The 22,846-nt window shown below is 53.2% G+C and overlaps 2 protein-coding genes across 2 annotated transcripts; one reads left to right on the top strand and one right to left on the bottom strand.

The window, feature by feature from the left end:
• Positions 1–12,458: 12,458 nt before the first annotated feature.
• Positions 12,459–13,051, bottom strand: RPS29 (ribosomal protein S29). Its single transcript, XM_080592725.1, has 3 exons — positions 12,891–13,051; positions 12,663–12,762; positions 12,459–12,583 (listed from the first exon to the last, which is right to left on the bottom strand). The coding sequence occupies exons 1-3, from the start codon at positions 12,950–12,952 to the stop codon at positions 12,575–12,577; spliced, it is 171 nt and encodes a 56-aa protein (XP_080448851.1). The 5' UTR covers positions 12,953–13,051; the 3' UTR covers positions 12,459–12,574.
• A 2,080-nt stretch (positions 13,052–15,131) lies between these two features.
• LRR1 (leucine rich repeat protein 1) lies at positions 15,132–22,753 on the top strand. The gene is made up of 4 exons (XM_080592712.1): positions 15,132–15,378; positions 15,478–15,576; positions 19,233–19,960; positions 22,326–22,753. The coding sequence occupies exons 1-4, from the start codon at positions 15,199–15,201 to the stop codon at positions 22,585–22,587; spliced, it is 1,269 nt and encodes a 422-aa protein (XP_080448838.1). The 5' UTR covers positions 15,132–15,198; the 3' UTR covers positions 22,588–22,753.
• Positions 22,754–22,846: the final 93 nt, after the last annotated feature.

Raw genomic sequence — 22,846 nt, 5'->3', positions numbered from 1 at the left:
AACTGAAGCTGCTGCTTGTTCAGAAATAAAAAACCCTAGTGCCATGGATCAGCAACACAAGATCGTAGCTACCATAGTAGCACATACGGGTAAAAAAAAAAAAGAAAAAAGGGCCAGTGGTCCAACAGCCTTCTTGACCAAGAGGTGTCCCCTAACCATGGTGCCTCATTACCGTGCCAGAAGACCACAGCGCTGGGGCCCTTTCACTCTGCTTTAGGAGGCACCACCTTCTGCTCAAGGAGTCCGAGCAGTGAACGCTTTGTCCTGGGAGCAGCTCACAGGCACGTCGGAAGCCGCGTGGATCCTGGAGCCTCTTGTGCGCAACAAACAACAACTTTCAATACCTCTTGTTCAAAATCAACAGCCAAGCTTCAAAACTCAGCCATGTCCTTTTGGGTTATCATTGTGCTTCAAATACTGCCAGGGCAGTCGACTTCTAGACTTCAACGTCTAGACGGAGAGATGGCTTCTGCTCAGCCTGGGTTATTTTGGATGCTGCATTTTGGCCAAGGATCTACGTTGTGTTCTCTTTGCTCGCCGTGGGGATGCGATAGCCCAGGCACGCAGCCAGCACAGTCATGCCCTAGCATCACATCTTGACATCCCCCTGGAGGGGACAGCACATCCTATCGCCGTGGGCTCTCATTTCGGAGTTCACAGGAGCCAAGTGCCCATCTCAGGTCTGCCCGTGCTCGTCACTGCGGGAAATCTGAAGACTCATTGCCTCTTCTCCACTGGGAGAGAGCCTGCCCCTGAGAGCATGGGCAAAGGAAAAGGCAGCCAGCGCAGCGGCTGACAGAATAACTAGCTGGAGAGACAACTAAGTGGACAACTTTAAGATGTATAAATTATCATCACTTGCCCCAGTGCAGTTCTAAAAAAAAAAAAAATCAATCTTTATAGTTGGAAAATGTCAGTAGCTTATTTAATTTATGACAAAAGCAAAGACAAGAGGAGAATAGCATAGAAGATTACACTTGCTGAGTGCGATGCTCTCCTGTAATGTAATGAAATGAGTTAAGAGCAAAGTGAATTAGTGCTACAGGCTGACCTCATCCCACTAATCCCGGAGCAGTAAGAAATGAAAGGTTGCATTCGCCAGCTTGGTTTTCAAGGTCAGCGAGGAACAAAGTGTCCGGTCTCCTCTCCCTCTGATTTTAGCATTAACCGAGCAGCTGGCTCTGATCCTTGTCATTTATCCTAATAAGGAGAGCGTCGGGTGTCATTGGTAGGTGGGTAACTCCTTTGGGAGCGAGGAGGGCATGAGAACAAGGGGCATCACACCAACTTCCACACTCCAGCACATGGTTGTACCTCGACACATGGTTCTTTGCACCCAGAGATCGATGGGACCGCAGCAAACGGTGGCTCACCCCGACGCATCCTGGCTGCAATGCTCTTGGACTGATCCTGAGGTGGCCACCATCCACCCTGCTCTCAGCTCCTAAATGATTCCTATCTCCCTCTTGTGCCTTGGCTCAGGAAAGCTGAGGATGCTTTAAACTGAGTTTTGTCCCAAAACTGCCACTTTGACGGTGGCAGGCAGCCACCTGCTGCGCTGGCTCTGCAGCAGTGAGCTCGTCCTGGGCACGGAGCGGTGGCACGAGGCTAAAGGAGCACGAGGATGGGTACCGCGGCTCTTCTGGGGACATAAATTCACTGCATCAGGCTGCTGTGGGCCTTGATGGGGCCAGAGCTGGAGAAGCTTTCTCACAGAGAAACACTGAAGTATGTGGCATTGTCTGCTGGAGGACAGACACCCCGATGGAGGCTGAGCTGCAGGGAACAGGGCAGAGGCAGCAGCTCGCTCCACAAGGCACACGGAGGAGCCGCTCTTCTCCCATGTTCACAACCATAACTATCGATCTTGTTGAGTTACGCCTGAGCTGCGATTGAAGAGGAAGAGAAGAGGGGGAAATCATTCCAAAGTCAGTGAGAGCACTGCTTCTGAGGAAGAAAACCACCGGACCCACTGAGCAGAGCCACGTCCTCCCAGAACGTGCAACAGCATCAGGTTCTCGACGGGATTAGGCAGGGTAAATCACCAGCAGGTGTGGTCCCATTTACAGCTGATGGGGACCAGGCACTGACCCCCAGCCCTGAACGCTCCCCATTCATCCCACAGATCCAAAGAAGTGTCCCTGGAAAAAAACTGGTGGGAGCAGAGCCCAGGACGAGCATTCCTGCAAGTAGGGACATCTTGCTCTGCTAACAGAGCCCACGTCTGAGCCTGCTTTAAGCAGGACATGGGGTCAGGTTTGGGTAGGAGGCCTGCCAGATCTGCTGGCACTTTGCCCCAAAGAAAGGCCACCAAAATCTTCAGGCCCAGCTGGGTTTGGAGGCTGTGTCCTCCTCCTTGAAGAAGGAAATGGGTGGCTGGCCAAACTCCCAGCAGGAAACCAGTGGCTTCAGTGCAGCTAAGATTTAATTTAATGGCAAAACTCATTATGTGAAGGAGGCTAGAGCCCCAGGCAGCCATCATTTGAACTACAAAGTGCAAATAACTTTTATTATCAGGGGCTTTGCTTGGCTTGGATGAGCAATCAGGCCTCTATGCCCTTTGGAAACTTCTTAAATCCCCAGATGTCTGCAGCTAATCCCATGGGATCGCCAGCACAACTCTTCAAAGCCTGAGACAATGCAAACTGCTAATGCCTGAGCATGCCTGGAGAAATTCAGAGGCTTCACTGAGAAGCCTCTCAAGGAGCTCAGCTAATCCGTACCCATCTGCTGTCAGTGGGTCCAAAGGCCGTGGAGATTTGCAGTAAGACCTCCTGCCACACTCGGACCATTGCAAGAGCTCAGGACATGGAAGGAGGTTACCTTGGCTCCGCTGCTTTGTGTGAGTACAGCCTGGACAACGTGAAAGTGTCCAGGGACACCTTGTGTCATGAAGACCAAGGGCAAAGTAAAGTCAGACCTCAGCAGGCAAAGCGTGATGTGCATCCTGGCTGGAGGCAAGGCAAAGAAGTCCAGACACAATTTTCCCTAAAACAAAAGTTTTAAGCCCAATCTTCACATTACAACACAACTCCCTTGTGCAGACCAGTGAGAAGTGGGGTTTGAAAATTTTTGGTAGAGCTTCTGCCCCAAAAATGCTTCTTTTGCTCACTACCTGTCCGAGCAGCCCTGACCTTTGGCAATGTGAGGTTTCAGGCTGCAGCTCTAGAAATGCCACCGCTGCTTCTCCTTCACAGGTTTCCATTAATCATTTCCTCCCTTCACATGTGCCATAATCAACGGGGACAAGTCCACCATCCCTCTAACTGATTCCTATTACTCCTCATTACACCCTTTGTTCCCTCCTCGGCTCCCCGTGTGCCATGAGATGCTGAGCCCCCCGCCGGAGCCGTCCTTCGACTGTCTCTGCAGGGACAGCCCGAGCTGGGCCATCAATTAGCCGGAGCCAGACTGCTGGCTCGGATACCTTCTCAGAGCAGCCTTAATTTTGATTAATATCTCTTCACGACTTCGAAACCATATAGGCATGATTCTCTACCCAGCCATGCTTGTTAAAACCATAAATCAATCTCTACCCATCCCTCTAGATGCGCCGAGACCTTTCCTGCTGCAACTGCGGAGAGTTATTTACTGGGTCCGCTCCATCCCTCTGCGGAGAATAAATCCACCCACCAAAGCCAGAAGGCCAGAAACGTGTGCTTATTTTAGAGTAATTAAAAGTTGCCTCCTGTGGACAGCAGGCCTGTGAACAGCTCTATTGCTGCCGCCGCGGCTGGGAGCGAGCGCAGCAGAGCCCGTGTGCTTCCCCGGTCCGCTGCTCGCCCCGGCACCCCCAGCCTCAGTCATCAGTCCCTGGAGGGGCACACGCACACGTGTGAGTGCACACACGCACTTATTTGTGTCATAGGGGTCACAGCTTCAGGCACCAGGCAGCTCGGGTCACCCAAAGGCAGGTGTCACAGCTCACGGCCTCGTTTCAGAGCACCACATCCCTCTGGTTTACGGCGTCCGGATACTCAAAGCCCTGCCCGGTTCCACCCACACGATCCCGGAGCAACTCTCAGCCCTCTGGGAGGAAAGCACTGGGGAAATAACATTTCCTTCTGTATTTTTTCTTATATTCTCTTTTCCTTCACCCCAGCACGGGTGTGGGGGTCCCCTCCTCACTTCAGTCACCCAGCGGACTCTCAGCCGGCAGCGTAGGGAAAAGCTTTTAGGGTGGAAACCTGCAAGTGGGAGAGAGCTCATCGTTTTGCTGTGTATTGTGACCCACAACACCGGCAGGGTTAAGATAAAACGACACTGCTCTGTAATAAAAGATCCAAGGGTGACTTGTCAGTTCTCCCCTCCTTATCCCAGAAATGGGGGTTTCAGCCAAGTCCTCGATCTGTCCTCAAGCCAGAGAAGGCCGGGTTTGTGTTGCAGCGGGACTGATACAGAGGACAAACGTTAGGACATTAGGACAAACCCTGATTTCCTCCCACAGCCCCACAGCAAGGGGACTTGGTAAGCCACAAAGCCCCATGCCAATGGGATTCACCTACAGTCACCTGCAGGGGGGATGTGTTTCTGGATGTGTGATCCTAAAATATGCCCTCCTTTCCTGCTGATTGTATTTTAGTTATTAATTGTATTAATAAGCTTGTTATTATAAGTTGTATTAATTAGCTGTAACTTCATGTATCACCTCACATAGGGGAAACGTCACCATGTGCATGAGAGCATTCAAGTCCAAACCAAATGCTCCCCAAAAATACAGAAATGTGCAAATCCCCACAAAACCCACCGTAAGTGAGACCCACACGGCTGTGTCCAAGAACACCCAGACCTGTGGGACCCACCTTGTCCCACAGAGTTTTTGGGAAGGACAAGACACAGGAGGTGGCCCAAATCCAAGCAAGCCCAGCACAGCGCCAAGTCCTTCAGCTGGGACAGATGCTTCAGAGCAAGGAGCTGGGCATTGATTTTGTGCCACCACCCTTACATCGAGCACTGGGAGAGAGCAGGGGAAACATAACCAAGTTTTACAGCCGATGCGAGCGCAGCAGTGCTGCAGACAAGATGCTGTAAACTCCGGGTATAACTCCAGGGGATTTTCTGCTCTTCCGAGCCACAGACCATCTATTTGCCGGGGTTTGTATAGTGCTTGCCTGGGGTATACACAATCAAAGCAGTGATAAACAACGCCTGCACATGCACAAAAAGATTTATGTCTGTGTTCCTAGATCCTCAAGAAAAACAGCTGAGCAAGGAGCTGCCCTGAGCAAAGCTGCGCCCCAGGCAGGGGCTGGGTTTCGCCCGCTGCTCCGAGCAGGGTCACGTTTATCGTTGTTGCACCAGAGTTAGCAGAAAAGCGAGAAGTAATTAAGCCATCAGAAGGCACCGCAGACACGGCAGGATCCCAGGTGTTTGGTTAGGAAGGGATTTCTGCAGTGTGTGTGAAATCCTAGTTAAAATTCACACATTTCCTACACTAAGTCCCAGCTCTGCAGATGGGTATTGCAGGCACAGAAGGATGATGGAGACGTGCAGGACAGAGTGCAGCACAGAGGCACTGAATAAGCAAAACCCTTACTGCAAAGCACAAACCTGGCCAGCAGGCAGGATTTTGGCTGCGTGTTTGTACCCACACAGGATCACCACCGCCTTCAGCCAGGCAGCCGGCGCTGCAGAGGGAGAGCACGGGCAGCTTCAGCCTCTCGCAGGATGCAAGATAAGGCAAAATTCATTTTGTAAACAGGGAATAACCACATTGCTCAGCCCTGCCCAGCACCACGGGTAGCTGGGTTTGGTGGTCGCATCCTGGGGACCTCACCGGGGTGGGACAGACAGGGCACTTCAGTGGGGCAGCAGCAGCTGATGGCCACTGCCTCTGTCCCCAGGGGCACAGCTCTGGCTGGAAAATCACAGGTGGGGGCACAAATGTCGTGAGCACAGGGCGATGCCCTGTGATTTTTGGCAGCTCCTCTGCTGACCACCACCCTGGGACAGGCGGCACCACGTGCTGCCCACCCCAGTGCCACCAGCCCAGCAGGCAGGTTTCCCTTTAGGGTGTGTAAAACCCTCTGCTCCCCAAGCCACCAGCACAGCCCCACGCAGAGCACCCACGATCCCTCAAGACACAAATACAACTTCCAACCTCTCGTGCTTGGGGACTCACCCTGTTTAAAAGTCTCCTGGGCTTTAAAGCAGCGAGGCAGTGAGACACGGAGTTAACTCAGCACGATGTTATTTAAGACAATGTTGAGCATTTGGGGCAGTGAAGTGCTATTCTACCTGACCTGGCCTCAAAACAACCAAGATATTTGGGAACAGCGGCAGCAGCTCTGTTGCATTTGGACCTGGCACGCCGATAGTCAGTGCCATTAAAGGACATAAATATACAGAGGCTATTTGAACTGAAATTATAATAATAAAACACTGCTCAGCCAGCCAATGTCTGGAATACAGTAAAAATCCTGCTGGCGGGGAAGATGTCAATTTGATTTTTAAGTTTGTTTAAAGCAGTTTTAACACTAAACAAGTAAACATTTATAACTGAATAAATAGTTTTCAGTTTAGTCAAGGAGCATTCAGTGGATGTTGGCATAAATATTCAGTTATGGAAATTATTTGATTGAAATAGATTTTACATGCCATAAATAAACATTGTCTGCGACGAACACGCACTCCCAACAAGCAGCGCGAATTAGAGAGCCACTGATGCCTAATGCTGGTCTTTGAGATTGTTTTATTTAGAAGCACTTCTGCTCGCCGTGCCGCGAGCCAGATCCCATCTGGCCGGCCTTTTCCAGGCCTTTGTCTCGCCATGCCACGAAGTGCTCAGAGCAGGGACGTGGTGGGGGTGCTGTACCCCATGGCACAGGGGCTCCTCCAGGCACTGGGATGGGGCAGGGGCAGCAGAGGAACCAAAATCCATAAACCAAGGGCCGTCGGTACCCGAGTGTCACTGCAGAGCATGCCTGCGGGGTCAGCCTGCTTGGTGTTGGCCATCTGCAGAAATCAGGGTGGGAAATGTGTGCGTTTTACCCAAATCTGCTGGGGCTATGGCTGAGCGCTGGTGTAGGAGCGATGCTCGCCCCTAAGTAGAGAGCATGCAGAAGAGCAACATCCTAGCACTTAAGCACATTAAGTGACACACAGGTGGGAGCTGAGACTTTATCAAAATCTATTTATGAACGAATGGTCCCAAATTCAGGAGTGGTGCTGGCCCAGACAGGCACCCCTCTGCACAACCTCTTGCAGTGACAAATGAGCTCAGGAGAAAGACAGCGACGACCCGACTGGGGATAAAGCGTGCTTCCTTGCTTTGGGTAGGTTTTTAACCTTCCTCTCCAAAATGACAGCAAGTGCAGGACCAGAGCACGAGGCTGGCAGCGAAGCACTTGTATATGTTTTGGTTTTGTGAAGCGATCCTGCCCAGGTATCAGTGAGATCAGGTTCATCCTGGAAACCAGGTCAGCTGGCTGCAGACAAAAACGGAAGGGAAAAAAAAAAAAAAAAAAGAGAAAAAGACAAGAATTGAAAACTCGGTTCTGATGTCACAGTAAGAAAAGAAGAGAGTTTCTGGCCACCCTTGGCAGCCAGGCTGTGCAAAGCTGCCGCAGCAGCGATACCGCGGGCTGACTGTGCCATCTAGCTTCTGCACCCAGGCACGGGCGGCTGCGCTGCGCTCGCTGCAGTGACCACTCCATCCATGGTGTGTGGGGCTGCAGACCCCCAGCTCCCTCCTGGTCTGGCAGATGGACAGGACACGGGGCAGGACCCTGCCGCTGGGTGCCCTGCTCGTGGTGGTCAGCTCCTGCTGGACCTGGCATCCCTGCGCGCCTTTCCTGGTCGACCCCTGTGCCATCTCCCCGTGTCCACCAGACCTGGGAGCCCATGGTGCTGAACGTCACATGAAGCACACTTTTGGAGCAGCGGTTCCCACCCTGAGCCTGCTCGACATGACCTCAGCCAAACACCCCATTCCTTTGCAAAAATCCCCAAAACTCCCCGGCCCCTTTCCCCCTGCCTGTGGGGGCAGTGGCTCAGCGCACTCCGCTCCGAGCATCACCTGCAGCCCACGTGTGCCGGAACAAACTGCTCCTGCAGAAATTCAGGAATGTCACTTTTGGGAATACCTACAGCCCTGGGCAAGCTGCTGTCCTCGTCCCAACAGGGTGCACCTGGCGTTCTTCCCACCATAGTAGTGCATCTTTAATCACCAGCAGAAGAGGAAGGTTCAGCCGTTTCTAATAAGAAAGCCATCACTCCATTAAAGTGAAAATGCCGCTGACCTGTCAGGTCGGGATCTCTGCAGCTCTCTGGTGGCCTCTGCTGACACCAGAGCATCCCCCAGATCTCCGCGCACACAGGGCAAGGAATTGGATCCAGCCGAGGTGACAGGGAGTCCCTTGCCAGGCCTGGCACTCATCCCAAGATGCTGCAAACAAGACAACAGCCCGAAGAACACCCCCGGCCTGTTCCCACATCCACCCACCACCACAAAACTGGTCTGTTGGTTGAAGACCAGCTCCACACGCGGGCTGGGAATCCATGCAGGAGGGCATCGAGGCACACAGGCTTCCACAGCACCTGTGCTGCTGCGGCCGGCCTGAAGGAATTGCACTGCTTCCTACCCAAGCATACCAAGCAGATTCATTTTTTCTAGCCTCAGGGCAAGTTCGAAAGATGGTGTTCTACCTAAACCTTTGCAAATTCCTCTCGGAGCCTCTGGTAATCACAGATTTTATCTGGTGCGTAATCCAGCGCAATTTAGTGTTTCTTCCTACAGTCCAAACCCCACATAAACTGTATTTCAGCAATTAGAGGTTCATCTCTTTCAAAGTAAAGGTATCAGTGTCTCCTGTGTGGCTTCAAATAGGCAACATTATTTCCCCACAGAAAAACACATATTAGTTGTTTGCTATTAAAGCAGAGTCCTTGAAGAGTACTTTGATTTTGCCTGTTCTTTAGGGGAATCAGCAGCTCTTTATAAATCATTTTGCTTCCAAATAAATTTGAGCTTCACATCTGTGCGCCTGCAGAGCCCGTAACCATCAGCTTTAGGAAGAAAAAAAAAAAATGCAATTTTCACAATGAGCTCATGAAATTCAAGGTTTTGGCACCTAGTGTTCTCTGTATATTGGGCAATAAATACCTAGCTAAGGCAGAAGTAAGGTAAAGAGGTGTTGCAGTTCCTACTACACCACCTACCCACTAGACTTAAAAGATGGGAGCAGTAGAACAGGAAAATGGCAGGACCGTTTAAGGCGTTTACAAAATTACCAAGTGACAATTTAGGTGTTTTAATGTGTGCAGAGTAATTCAAAAACATCTTTCACTTTTGTTTTCACGTAGGAAGCTCCTTTTCAATTGGATTCCTTAGCTATTTGGTACGGAGCGTTTTTATTACGATTTTCCATCACGCAGCTAACCCTGAGCACTGGGCTGCCGGGCCCAGAGCCCCGGCATAACTCAGTGCTGTGCCCCACCACCCACACAGGGCAGAGAAAAGAGGTGCCCAAGGGCATCTCAGCGCCTGGAGGGAGCTTTGCTCAGCGGACAGGGGCTGATCCACAGCTGCCAAACGGACTTGAGTGTCTCTCTGCAGCTCTGAGCTCTCAGACTTGCACCTTGGCCGGTACCATTTTGCATCTTCACCTATACCGCGTTTGACTGAAATTTTACACTATGTCAGGTGCGTATGACATGATGACGGAATTAAAACGAGAAGCATCTTTCACAGTAAGAAGAGATGTGTCTGGATACGCAGCCCCAGCGGCTGGCAATGTCAGTAAATTTTCTTTAACATCATTCCTTGGCAGAGGTTTGGTGTCAGGGTGCTGCTCCATCACCATGCGGAGGGGTTCGTGCCCCGGGACGTGGTCAGGTTGGTAACTGCTTTGAATGGACCATGTCGGCCCAAAGCAACCTGCTGAGAAAGCAGCTTTTACACCACAGCTCCCAGCTGGGGGCCCAAGAGCAGAGGCCACTAACAGCAGCAAAGCTGGCCGTTTTCTTGCTTTCTTGAAACAGAACAAATCTAAGATCGTAGCATTAGCTAAAATAACGTTTAACAAAAGACTTACCCTTCCAATGAGTCCCCTTGACATAAGAAATTCAGTAATCGGTTAGAAAAAAACAGCTAGCGGTTTCTGATTATCAGAGCCACGTTGAAGCCAAACAAATGCACCCCGTAGGATTCACCTATGTCTTAGCTGAAACTGGAAAATCAATCACCAGAGGAACTTCTTTTTTTAGCATACAAACTGAGCTTTACACTGGGAAGTTTCCAGCCCAGACCCTGGGATTTCATCATTCCTAGCTCAAAGAGCAGGATGAGCCCCGCAGCACGCTCTGGCTGTTCCTTGTCCACCCAACCCAGGCCTTCAGCAGCAGAGCTGAGCCATCAGAGCCTGCAGGGTGACCCAGGACCCACATCCCTGTGTTGTAGGATCTGCAAAAAGGAACTGCTCGCTCCTATTTCAGCGCTCTTCTTGCCCCACACTGCCTCAAGGCTCCCCCATCTCTGGGTCTCCACTTTGACCGCTCTCAGGACTCTTCCTGCCCCCCCAGCCCTTCCCAGCTTATGGTTACAGCTACCTTTCAATTTTTCTATCAGGCCTTAACTATTAATTGATCTTGGTTAGTATCCCTCATCTACCCATTCCTCCCGTCATTCGCTGAAGGTTTAGTCCCCTTGCAATGAAGATAATTCTTCAGATAATAGCAATACCTTCTTCTGGGGAACAAATGTGCTAACCCAGCTGGTTGCTTTAACTCACTTTTGGTGTTACTTGCCAAGTATTGAAGCAAGTTTCAAACTAGTTTCAGATAATTCCTAAACCACTGGCACCGACTAACCATTGCAGCACATGCTGCTGTGCCAGTTTAACTGGACAGTTAGGAAAAAAGTAAACAAGCTCCACGCTGCTGCTGGTGCCAGCCTGCAGCTTCACCCCCACAGCCCTTCAGCTTTTGCTGTAAACACGCCTGAGATCCCTGCGCAGCTTCCCGCAGGTTCCTCGTGGGAAGTTTGACATTAAAGCTCACCGAAGGCCACCAGCTGTGACACCAGGCATGCCTGTTTGCTTGACAGGTCCGTGCTGAGCTCATCCCCGCACCATCTATCAGATTTCTCTGTGCTTCCATCGCTGCAGAAACCTGAAGAGGAGCTGTGACAGGACGCAGCCACGCTTCAGCTCCGAGAGGTACTCACAGAGGATAAGGATCCGGGTACACTGCCCTGTGCACCTCAGGAGCGAGGCTTTAACACATGGAATAGATGCTCCAGCCACCGGCACTAAAATTTGTTCCCACTCCCCCCCAAACCATACCCTACTTTGTTCCATGTCATTTAATAGCCACTAGACTAAAAAAAAAAAAAAGGCAAGGATTCCCAAACTAAATTCAGAGCACCCAATAGCAAGTGCTCCATTTGCCATTTCAGGTATAATTAGACTTGACTGGTCAGTAATCTCATGCAAAGTAACTTCAGGAGCAATGGTTAAAAAAACAACCTGGATAGGACAGCCCCAACAGACGCTTTTAATCCCCTTAAAGGTAAATAAAAGGCGTAACTGCAGGCCTCTGACATGCCTGAGCGCTCCTTAGCCCAACAATATCAGAATCTTCAGGTGGCTGGATACTTCAGAACACACCAGATGAAGCAAAAAATGTGTGGATCCAACCATATATAAGCCCCTATTAACTCAGCTCCTTAATTCAGTGTGAGGATGCTCAGCCCAGCAAGTATCTGCCCTGCCCACAGGCTATTTCTGGCTCAAGACCTACCCACTGTTACCCCTCTGCTGCTGTTCTGATGGTAACTGTTAATTCCCCGCTGCTTCCCACACCCTGAAGCCTTAGACCTTTTATGATAGTGGCACTCAGGCAGTTACAGCTCTGCACCGCAGTACCAAATCATGAGCCCTTGGTGCACAGCATGCCAACCTGTCACCCCGGGAACCCCAGTGGTGCTGCCAGCAGCCTGCTGGACCATTCGCTCACTCACCAGTCATTTCAAGTGGCCCATACCACAGCCCCCTTGCAAATCTGAGCAGAGGCAAGTTTTTTCTAGAGAGGGGAACCCTACCCTCACCAAACATTGTGTATGAACAGTGATAATAAATTTTTGGTATAATCCGTAGCATTTACATGACTCAAGGACACCCCTCCACTTCTAAATTACCTAGATGGGGTACACATAAGTGTTCCCACTGCATGTAAGAGAACGTACCAACCCAAAGCAGTGGTGCACTACCCAAAGAGCACATGGATTTAAGAGTAAATTGGCAGAGGGAGTCACTAAGCAGCTAAGAGCAGGCAGGCTGCTGCCTCCGGGCTCAAAGACAGGAGCATCAGCACTCTTGAGACCGCATGGTTTTGTGGGGGTAAAGTCAGGACACCAGTGCAGGATCATACAGGCCTGTCCCCAGTACAGTACCTCCAGAAGAGACCCGGTAACAGAACACAAGGCATTATAACTGTCACAGAAATCAAGTGCACACACATTAGATGGGCAAGGAGACCATTTATTGAGTAAAGCTGCGCTGAGATGCTGCAGGTGGATCAGGGAGGCCCGGGTAAGCCGCAGGAGCATCTGGCGTCAGCCGCATCCTCCCAGCGCTCAATCCAGCTACGAGAGGACAAGAAAGGCGTGAGACATCAGCGGGAAAAGGCACACAATCCCCTCTCCGCCCAGCCCCAGCGCTCACCTTGATGAAGCCGATGTCCTTGGCGTACTGGCGGAAGCACTGCCGGCACATGTTCAGCCCGTATTTACGGATCAGGCCGTGGCGGTTGGAGCACACGCGGCTGTGAGGGGAAGAGAGAGCGAGAAAGCAGTCAGGGCGCGTAATGGCGGCGGAGGGCGGGGAGGAAGGGAAGGAGGGGGGCAGATACAGGGGCCCGAGGACCCCAGCCACCCGCGGACGCGCTCTGACCAGGACCGCGATCCCTGCCCGAACTTCCTGGGGTGGCTCCAGTAGAGCTGCTGGTGCCCCATGCTGCCCGCTGCGCGCCCGCCTGGCAGAGGAAGATGGCGGCGGGCGCCTGCGCTAATCAACCCCGCGCCGCCTCCCGGCGTGCCCCGCGCCTCCTCCCCCCTCTCACTCCCCCCCTCACGAAATGGCGGCGGGCGCCTGCGCAGAGAGCGCCCCGCTCCCCCCCTCCCCTCCCGGGCGTGACGTCAGCGGCAGGCAGGAGTGGAGTAGCGGCGGCGCAGGGCAGCGGTGGCCGGGCGCGGTGGCGCACGCCTGTAGTCCCAGCTGCTCGGGAGGCTGAGCCCGCCGGATCGCTTGAGCCCAGGAGTTCTGGGCTGCAGTGCGCTATGCCGAGCGGGCGTCCGCGCTAAGGCCGGCATCAATATGGTGAGCCCCGGGGAGCCGGGGCACACCAGGTTGCCTAAGGAGGGGTGAACCGGCCCAGGTCGGAAACGGAGCAGGTCAAAACTCCCGTGCCGGTCAGTAGCGGGATCGCGCCTGTGAATAGCCACTGCAGCGTAGCCTGGGCAACACAGAGAGACGCGGGCTCCCTTTTGCCTCCCCCACAGGCAATATTTTGCCCCGGGAGCCCCCCGAAAGCTGCCAGAAGCCCCCCGAGCACCGGCGCCCACACCGCCTCCTGCTGGACGTGCACGGACATGGCACCGCCAACCGCAGCGCCGCCGCCCGGAGGAGGCGCTGCGGTTGGCGAATGAGTGTTTAATCTGAGGGAAGAATTTCTTCGGAAGAAATTCATCGCAAGGAAGCCGGAGCCGGCACTAGAACGCAGGTGGCAGGCGGCAGCCAGGTTGGAGGAGGAAGCCCGGAGGAAGTTATCTGGCCCTCCACTGAGGTGGTGTTTGGTCACTGCCGTTGCTGCAGGGCAGAGCTTGATGGAGCATGTCGCCTCACTCCCGTGTCCTCAGCTCCCTCATGTCCCCTCACGCCCACCGTGTGCCCAGCTCCCCCCACATACCCTCACACCCACCATGTCCTCCGTTCCCCACCTCCCCTCACACCTGCCAGGTCCCCAGTTCCCTCCATGTCCTCTCACAACTCCCATGTCCTCAGTTCCCTCTATGTCCCCTCACACCCGCTGTCCCCCAGCTCCTCCGCACCCCCTCACACCTGCCATGTTCTCAGTTCCCTGCCTCCCCTCACACCCACCACATCCCCTGCTCCATCCACGTCCCATCACGCTCTCCATGCCCCCAGCTCACCCGTGTCCCCTCACACCCCTCAGGTCCCTCCATGTCCCCTCACACCTGCCATGCCCCCAGCTCCCCCCACGTCCCCTCACACCCATGTCCTCCGTTCCCCATCTCCCCTCACGTGTGCCAGGTCCCCAGTTCCATGTCCCCTCACACCCACTGTGCAACCAGCTCCCCCATGCCCCTTCAATACCCCCCAGCTCCCGCTGTGTCCCCTCACACTTGCTACGTCCCCTGTTCCATCCAAGTCCCCTCACACCCACTGTGAACCCCGCTCACCCGTGCCCTCTCACCCCTGCCGTGTCCCCAGCTCCCCCATGCCCCTTCACACCCCCAGCTCCCTCCATGTACCCTCACACTCACTGTCCCCAGTTTCCTCCATGTCCCCCACACCCACTGTCCCCTCAGCTCCTCCGCACCTCCTCACACCTGCCATGTTCTCAGTTCCCTGCTTCCCCTCACACCCACCACATCCCCTGCTCCATCCACGTCCCATCACACTCGCTATGTACCCAGCTCCCCCGTGTCCCCTCACACCCGCTGTCCCCCAGCTCCTCTGCACCCCCTCACACCTGCCATGTCCTCAGTTCCCTGCCTCCCCTCACACCCGCCACATCCCCTGCTCCATCCACGTCCCATCACGCTCTCCATGCCCCCAGCTCCCCCGTGTCCCCTCACACCCCTCAGTTCCCTCCATGTCCCCTCCATGTCCCCTCACACCTGCCATGTCCCCAGCTCCCCCCACGTCCCCTCACACCCACCGCGTCCTCCGTTCCCCATCTCCCCTCACACCTGCCATGTCCCCAGCTCCCCCACGTCCCCTCACACCCCCAGCTCCCTCCGTGTCCCCTCACACCGCCGTCCCCTCAGCTCCCCCCCGTCCCCCCTCACCCCGGCCGCGCCGGCCGCCACCCGCAGGCGGCGCCCGCTCCCGGTGCCGCCGCTGCGCTCCCCGCCGTGCCGGTAACGCCTCCCTCCCGTCCCTCCCTTCCTTTCCTTTCCCTTCCCGCCCGGGAGCCTTTCCGCCCGCTCTCCCCAGGGCCGGCAGGACGGCGGCGATGCGGCTGCAGTGCGAGGTGGAGGTGGTCAGCCGGCTCCTGCCCTCCTGCGGGCTGCGGGGCCGCGGCCGCGGCACCAGGGCGCTGCTGTCGCTCGGCCGCCCGCCCGGCGGGGCTCGGGGCGGCTCCGTGTACCTCATGGTGTGCACGGCGCGGGACCGGGGCGGCGCTCGCTACAAGGTGCGGGGCTCGGTTCCCCTCCCTCGGTCCCCTTCCCTCCTCCTCCTCCTCCTCCTCCTTCCCTCGTCCCGCCGCTGAGCGCCCGCTGTCCCCCCGCAGGTGCAGGAGAACGTCGAGCGGTTCTTCACCCGCTTCGTGGAGGAGGGCAAGGCCACCGTGCGCCTCCGGGAGCCCGCCGTGGATATCTGCCTCAGCAAGGTGGGTGCGGGACGGACACGGACCCGGCCCCGGCCCCGGCTGGGGCAGAAGGGGCAGCGCAGGGCCCCCAGCCCTGGGAAGCTGCGCCCTGCTGGGCCCTGTCCTGATCCTCCTTCCTTCTGCCCCTGTGGGAGAAACTGGAGGGGTAGGAAAGCCCCCTCTTCCCATTAGGTCCCATGCCTGTTAGTTCTCGTGCCTTTATTGTGAGAGAAACTTTTCACCTGCCTCATCCCGCTTCTTGGGCTCTGGCTGCAGGTCCTGTGGAGCAGGGAATTGCCCAAGTCTTCCTGATTAAAAACTGGGGAATGTGCTCGTGTTGGGGGCACGCAGCGTGCCCGCTGCCGTTCCCAAGCTGGGACGCATTCGGTGGGTCAGCAGTACGGTCACCGCCGGGCCTTGGTGCCTAGCCGAAAGCAGAACTCACCAACGTGTCCACGGCCGGTTCAAGGGGCACCTGGAAGATGTAAACATGTTTTTATTGATGCTGAACCCATCCCCCCAAAACCACCACGTTAGCATTTAGTATTTATGCTGTTGTTTGTTTTACGTAGCTGTTTCACTAATCTTTATTAGCCTCGTTGCAGAAAAGGAAAGCAGGACAGATTTTCAAAACCTTGGAGTTAGGCTGTGTAAATAAAAGCTAAAAGGATTGATTTATTACTTGGAAAATCATTCTGACTTTCTGTTTCAGCTGTGATTCTTTGACCTGAAGGAGATCAGTCAATAACTTCATGGTGTTGTACTGAGCAGCAATAATCATCACTGATTAAGCTTCTTTCTCCCAAGTAAAATGTTTTCTCAGAGGGGCTGAGGTGAGAGGCACGGGGTCTGTCCAAACTGCAGCTCCAGCAGGCACTGCCCCCAGTCTTGCCAGAGCGGAGCAGAGCTCAGGGCGGGCTGCAAGGTCTGCCTGAGAAACCAGGTAAATGAGTCCACGCTTGGGACTGTGGCTTCCTGGAAAGAAAACAAATATGACCCGACAAGAAAGAAAAAACACTTGTTTTACTGGAATTAAGACCAACGAGTGAATATAAGTAGGTATATATATAAGTGGTAGCCTGAGATTTTGCAGCTAGTGGCACGGTGGTGTGATAATCTGGAAATACTTTGTGTGGGAGTGAAGGACGTGGTGGTACAGAAAGCGGCCTCAGTCTGATGAGGAGAGTGGTTCACATTGCAGGGTCAAATATAAAAGAAGTAGTACTTATCTAAATTCAATAAAATTAATTTTTTCTTGCCAGAGGCAAACATGTGCAGCAAAAAAAAGTCACGCACGTTGCATTAGATCTAAAACATTCTTGTTTTACATCCTCTGAGCATTTCTACTGGAGTGTGAAAAGTTGGACAGTTTCTCAGAACAAAGGTACGAAAGCAGGCCTGGTGTAAGAGGATCTACTAGCGGTATAAAACTAGAGAGGAGAAAGCCTGTGTCTTAGTGCTGCAAGACCTGATTTAGAGCATTTATAGGGCCTGTAAGAAAACTGCGTGCCACTGCAGGGAATAATTTCATTAAGAACTAAATCCGTTGTTTTCTTTATGGTAATGATGTTGTTAGGCTGAAAAGAATGTCTCTGCAGAATCTAATGAAGCAGGAGTTGGAATTTTGACCTTGTACAAAGCTCATCACAGCTGCTCCAAGGAAGCTAGATCCTCGCTTCCCACGTTGCACACAAGGCTCACCCTCATACTGTCAAGCTCCAGGAAAAAATACACTAAATTCTTCCAAAGCTAGTGATTCTGTATGTCCCTCCTTAAATGCTCTGAATCTGGAAACCCAATTTAAGATGGTTGGTTATTTTTCTATTTCTATCATTTTCTATCTCTGTTAGTCTTTTATAATTTTATTACAGAAAGGCTTCTGAACTCTCAGGACAGACAAAAGCTTTGTAGAACAAGATATTTCCAGGTACGACTGTGCTGACTGCATACAACTACAGCGTAACCCGCACTCTTTGTGCTCTGCCAGGTGGTGTGATTTGCTGTGTTCAGCCCCATCAAAAACTAAGTTGAGAAACAGCAGTCTGGAGCGTTTAACCCTGGAGCAAAAATACTAAAGTCGCTGTGCTTCGTTGGTTTGTTTGTTTGTTTATTTTTCCCTTCAGCAGGCCTGTGCCTGCTGCACTGCATGCAAGGTCTGAAATCTGTGTAATCTCAGATCGCCTCGTCATCTTTCGTTTAACTCTGGACTTGTAAGGCAGAGCAAATTAATTTATTTTTCTGTCTTTTCCGTGGTCAAGAGTTCAGACTTGTGGCGGAAAATTGCTTCCTGAGCGCTTCCAGCTAATTCTTCGCTTTTTTTCACATATTTGTCTTAGAATTTTTCTCAACATATTCTTACAGGTTTACAGATACATTACCTTTATGTAGGTATTACAGCGGAAATTTGTTTTAAGGATCTGGAACACAAACTACTCTTATTTTCAAGTCACATTAACGGTACAGTCGGCACTCCTGGATAACAAAGGCTTTTGCTGTGCAATTTCCCCATCCCTGGAGGATTTCACACCAGGAGTTAAGAGAACACATGTGCATGGGAAAATTGAGAAGACCGGTAATTAGGGTAGCAATGCAGTCAAATGCGTTTGACCTTTTTTTGCCTTTATTTGTATCGCGTGAACATCTAGAAGTCTCCGGGATCGTCGCTCTGTTGTGCCGCACCCTGAGGAATTCGGTGTGGAGGGAGCAGGCTTCAGGTGCACAAGTGGGGTCCCAAGGCACGAGCGAGTTGCAGCTGGGAGCGGAGGGAGCGCAAACCTCTGAACTCTCAGTGCTGCGCCCTAACTCGCACGTTTGTTCTTCCCTGCAGTGAATGAGATGAACTGGGGCTGCACACGTGCATCATTTTTTTTTATTTCAGAATTTCCTGTGTAGCTTAATGCCTGTCAGCTGCGTGCTGGCTTGAGAAGAGGCTTGCTAGAGAGCTTAGAAATGTTTGTTCACCTAGCGTTCCTAAAAGTCAGTGTCAGCACAACAAATGTATCACAGCTTTGCTGGTCTGTTTAAAACGGAGCTTATCTGATACCGCATTAATTTGACTGGGTCCCCTTACCGGCATTTTATAGTGTCCCACCTAAAGCAAAGCTGCTCTCTTATTTGCAAGAAGGGCTGCGAATAATTATCCTCTCGTTTGATGCTGGCACAGCCAAGCAGTGCTGCCTGTGGCCAGAAGCACTCGCTGAACCTGCCTTGAAGCTTTCCACCTTGCTTTACGTCAAATTCAACCTCAGCTTCCACCCTTAGCAGCTTTCAGAAGTAAATGCGTCAGACTTTAGGTCCCTGCTTTGCCTCTGTGTTTTCATTAACTGCCCTTTGGTCACGGTGCAGGCTAGGAACATCGCAGCGCGCCAGGCTCTTTTTCTGTACTTTGCATTCAGCTGTGAGGTCTGTGCTTTGTTCCTTTTCGGAGTGACACCACGGTTTGTTCGATCTGGATTATTCAGGGAGGTCGTAACTTCTCGTTCAGACTGCGTGCTGTTTGTTCTTAAATACCGCAAACAGCGCATGAACCGAACGAGCCTGAATTGTTTCCCTCTCCAGTTTCGCTGCCCTGCTGAGTTAGTGTCTCCTGATACGTGCACAAAATAGTTCAGAAAGTTGTAGTACAGATAAGTGCAAGAATAATAAACTTGTGATTCCACGCTTATGTTTTTCTGTAGGCAAATGCCAGCAATTTAAAGAATTTCCTTTCAGCTGTGAGACTGGCTCACCAAGGGACCAACATCAGCGCTCTCCCGCTCTCAGCTCTGGTACCAGCGAAGACTTCAGAAGTTGAAAAGCCTAAAACAAAAATGATCATAACTTCCAAAAGGGACTACCCGCTCACCAAGAACTTCCCTTATTCCCTCGAACATCTCCAGGCCTCGTACTGCAAGCTTGCTCGGATCGACACGCGTGTGCTTTGCTTGAAGAAGCTCCGAAAACTCGACCTGAGTCATAACCACATTAAGCAGCTGCCCGCTACCATCGGTGACCTGGTCTTCCTTCAGGAGCTCAATTTGCACGACAATCACCTGGAGTCCTTCAGCAGCGCCCTGTGCAACTCCACCCTTCAGAAATCTCTCCAGTTCTTGGACCTCAGCCAAAACAAAATTAAAGCGCTTCCCATTCAGTTCTGCCAGCTGCGAGGACTTGTTAATTTGAAGCTGGATGACAATGAGCTGATCAGGTTGCCATTCAAGATCGGCCAGTTAGATCATCTGCGCTTTCTGTCGGCAGCTCGAAACAAACTTCCTTTCTTGCCCAGTGATTTTAGGAAACTCTGTCTTGAGAACTTGGATCTCTTTGGGAATCCTTTTGAACAGCCTAATCCTCTGGTTCCCAACATACAGCTGAAAATACCATTGACTTTATTAGAGTGTGCTGCGAGAGCTACCATAAATTACAGGTAAGAGTAGCATGGTGGGCACGCGTTTCGCCTACTCTGTCTCAAAGCTGTCAAGTCTAAATTTCCCTTGATTTGTTTTTTCCTGTTAGTGGCAATTGCTCTTCATGAAGTTAGAGCTGCGTTGAATCCCACTTGCAGTTTAATCCCGTTATTATACAGGGTAACACAGGTTCCTGTAGTGAAGTGGTGACGTGGAAGCATGTGGGGAAAGCTGTAGATGAAATGTTTTTTATCCCCAAAGTGGAGGCACTGTAAGGGAATATTCTTGTCCAACCATGGGTAAAAGAGAATCGGCCCTGTAAGCCTGAACCGCTTCCAGCTCTTTAGAGTTAGGAGCTCACAGTACAGTGGGTTTTGTGGCACGGATCGTGTTTTGTGTTGGGCTCTAGCTTGGAAAGTGCTCTCAAACACGGTTGCCCTTCACCTTGTGCCGACACCGAAGGGCACTAGAGCCCCGTGGGAGGTCCGTGAGCCTGTAGCTGCCCCTTCCCGTGTGAGATCAGTGCTGGCAAGAGCTGCCCTCCACTACGCACCGTGGGGCTACAGACGTGGATCCGACTGCTTCGAACGGCACCCGGCACGAGCTGAGAGGTGTTAGCAAGGTGCTGCAGGACGGCTGCTCAACCACTGGGCCTCCTCCTGCCTTCGCTTTCCTCGAGCTGTTCGTTCCCGTCGGCGCCGGAGCGAGGACGTTCTGTCTTAGGCAGAGAAGCCCAGCTGGGAGGTAGTTTTAAAACTATTTAACACCAGGTCAGCATCATCTTCGCCAGGCTGCTGCCTGTGACAGGGTTTTCTCCTCTCTCCTCGCACCGCTCTGCCCACGTGCCTCTGCCTGTGATTCTTCCGGTAGCATCTGGTGCTACTCCCACCTTGTTTTTCTGGGTGGAAAAGGGAGCAAGAAGATGGAAGAGAGTCACGGGTACGGAAAGGTGGTGAGAGACAGCCGGGAAGTCCTCATAACTGCGTTCCTTGCCAATGCCTGCCTTGGGGATGGGGAGTGCCCCATAATCCCGGGTTAATTGCTCACAGGTCAGTGCTAAAGGTGTCCACAGGCATGCAGGGCACGCCCTGGAAACGAGCTGAGCAACCAAGCGCTCAGGCGCAAATCTCACCCACCCCTGACCTTGGTGGTGGTAAGGGTGCAAACTCCACGCTTCCTTATATAAACTGCAGGGGTTTTGCAGTTTCTGCTTTCTGCTCCAGGAGTCTCGGTAGGACGAGGGGCTCCCCGTGCCCATGGGCCCGTGGTCCTCAGGTGACAGCGCTGGTCAGAGCAGGCCTGGCGCTGCAGCCACCCGCTGACACCGAGACTTCCAGGCATCCCCGCAGAGTAGCGCTTGGGGTCAGGAGGGTGGTTTGGGGTACTCGCTCCAGGGGGTTCTTAGCTGTCGTGGATTTGCTGGGCGTGAGGGATTACACACGCACACACACACACAGACACCCCAGACCTTGTCTGCCGTTAACAAAGAACAAGAAATGGGAGTGACGATAGGCTGTAAAAACCTTGCGAAGGGAAGAAAACTGAGGGAAGACACGAAAGCGAACGCTTGGAAATGAATCGTAGTGGCATTCTGAGCAAGCGCCAGAGCTGGGGTTACGTACGTCCCGACCAGAAGACAGGAAGTGCTGAAATTGAGATGGTGACAAAAACAGAACCACAGGAGCCTCAGCTATGTGAGTGATGGCATGGAGAAGGCATTGGGGACGTGTAGGTGTAGCCTGGGTGTGAGTCACTCCTATTCCGCGAGTCTCGAGTGACGGCTGGGCACCGGTGGTTTCCACAGCTGGCAGGTAACAAAGCACTGCGGGGAAATTCCTCGCGCTGTACCCCAAACGCTGCCACTCGGCTGCGGATTTAAACAGAAGCGATTCCTGTTCTTGTCATCGAATGCCACTGAGACGGTGGAGGAAAAGAGCAGTACACGGGAGAACCCGAATTCATCATCGGCGGTGCGATGCTGCTGCACAAAGGCTCTCTGTGTGCACACGGTGCTTGTGCCGCTGCCGCTTCTCCGTGTCGGAGCGGCGAGTAAATCGCGGTGCCCGGGCAGACCGGGGCTGAGCGTGGTGGTCTTCCCGGCTAACGCGCGGGAAGGGCAAGTGCTCACCTGTCTTTTTTCTCAATCCTCTTTTTAATTCCCTCTTTCTGTCCAATTCCCTGGCACTGCCACGTGGGCTGCTGTGACCTGTGGGAATTCCCTGCTCTTGTTGGAGCGTTTTCTGGAGGTCAGATCCACGGTACCCAGGGGTGGTTGCCCGTTTTAGATGTGGGAAAGGTTTTTCTGACCGCTGCGTACGGCGCGTGTCACTGTCCGAGGGGGTTAACTGTGCAGTGAATTCACTTCTTACTCCTCTCGCCCAACAGACTCCCTTACGGTTGCCACCTCCTTCCCTCTCACCTCTGCGAAGACCTGGAGGTGGCTAAGACGTGCCAGTGCGGGGCCGCCTGCCTGAGCAGCTTCGTCCAGATCACGGTGACCATGAACCTGCACCACGTAGCTCACACCGTGGTCCTGGTGGACAACATGGGAGGCACGGAAGCGCCCATCGTCTGCTACTTCTGCTCCCTAGACTGCTATTCCGAGTTCCTGGACGACGTGTACCTGCAGGGCAGCTGCGACTACTGACGGGGCGGGGGCTCTGCCCCGTGCGGGGGGGACCCGGTGCTCGCCTCCCGCCCGCTTCGGTGCCGCGGCTGCAGCCCGCAGGTGCCGGCCTGGCGGGGAGGGAGCGCTGCCCGTCCGCCGCCGGGATTTCTGTGCTTGGAATAAAAAGAAAGGTGCTCGGCTTCAACCCTCCCGGTGTCCGCGTCCTTGTGCTTTGGCCGGGGGGGGGGGGGACCTGGGGGCGTCCTAGGACCGGGGTTGCCCAGGACCGGCGTGTCCC

Source organism: Anser brachyrhynchus (genome assembly GCF_964034855.1).
Source record: "Anser brachyrhynchus genome assembly, chromosome: 5".
Taxonomy (NCBI): Eukaryota; Metazoa; Chordata; class Aves; order Anseriformes; family Anatidae; genus Anser; species Anser brachyrhynchus.
This window is presented reverse-complemented; position numbering and strand designations above follow the sequence as displayed.

Coding starts and splice junctions, on each gene's coding strand:
- RPS29 (XM_080592725.1), bottom strand. CDS start 12,952: ATGGGGCACCAGCAGCTCTACTGGAGCCACCCCAGGAAGTTCGGGCAG. Junction 12,763..12,890: donor GGGCAGGGATCGCGGTCCTG/GTCAGAGCGCGT, acceptor TTCCCCTCACAG/CCGCGTGTGCTCCAACCGCC.
- LRR1 (XM_080592712.1), top strand. CDS start 15,199: ATGCGGCTGCAGTGCGAGGTGGAGGTGGTCAGCCGGCTCCTGCCCTCC. Junction 15,379..15,477: donor GGGGCGGCGCTCGCTACAAG/GTGCGGGGCTCG, acceptor GTCCCCCCGCAG/GTGCAGGAGAACGTCGAGCG. Junction 15,577..19,232: donor TGGATATCTGCCTCAGCAAG/GTGGGTGCGGGA, acceptor GTTTTTCTGTAG/GCAAATGCCAGCAATTTAAA.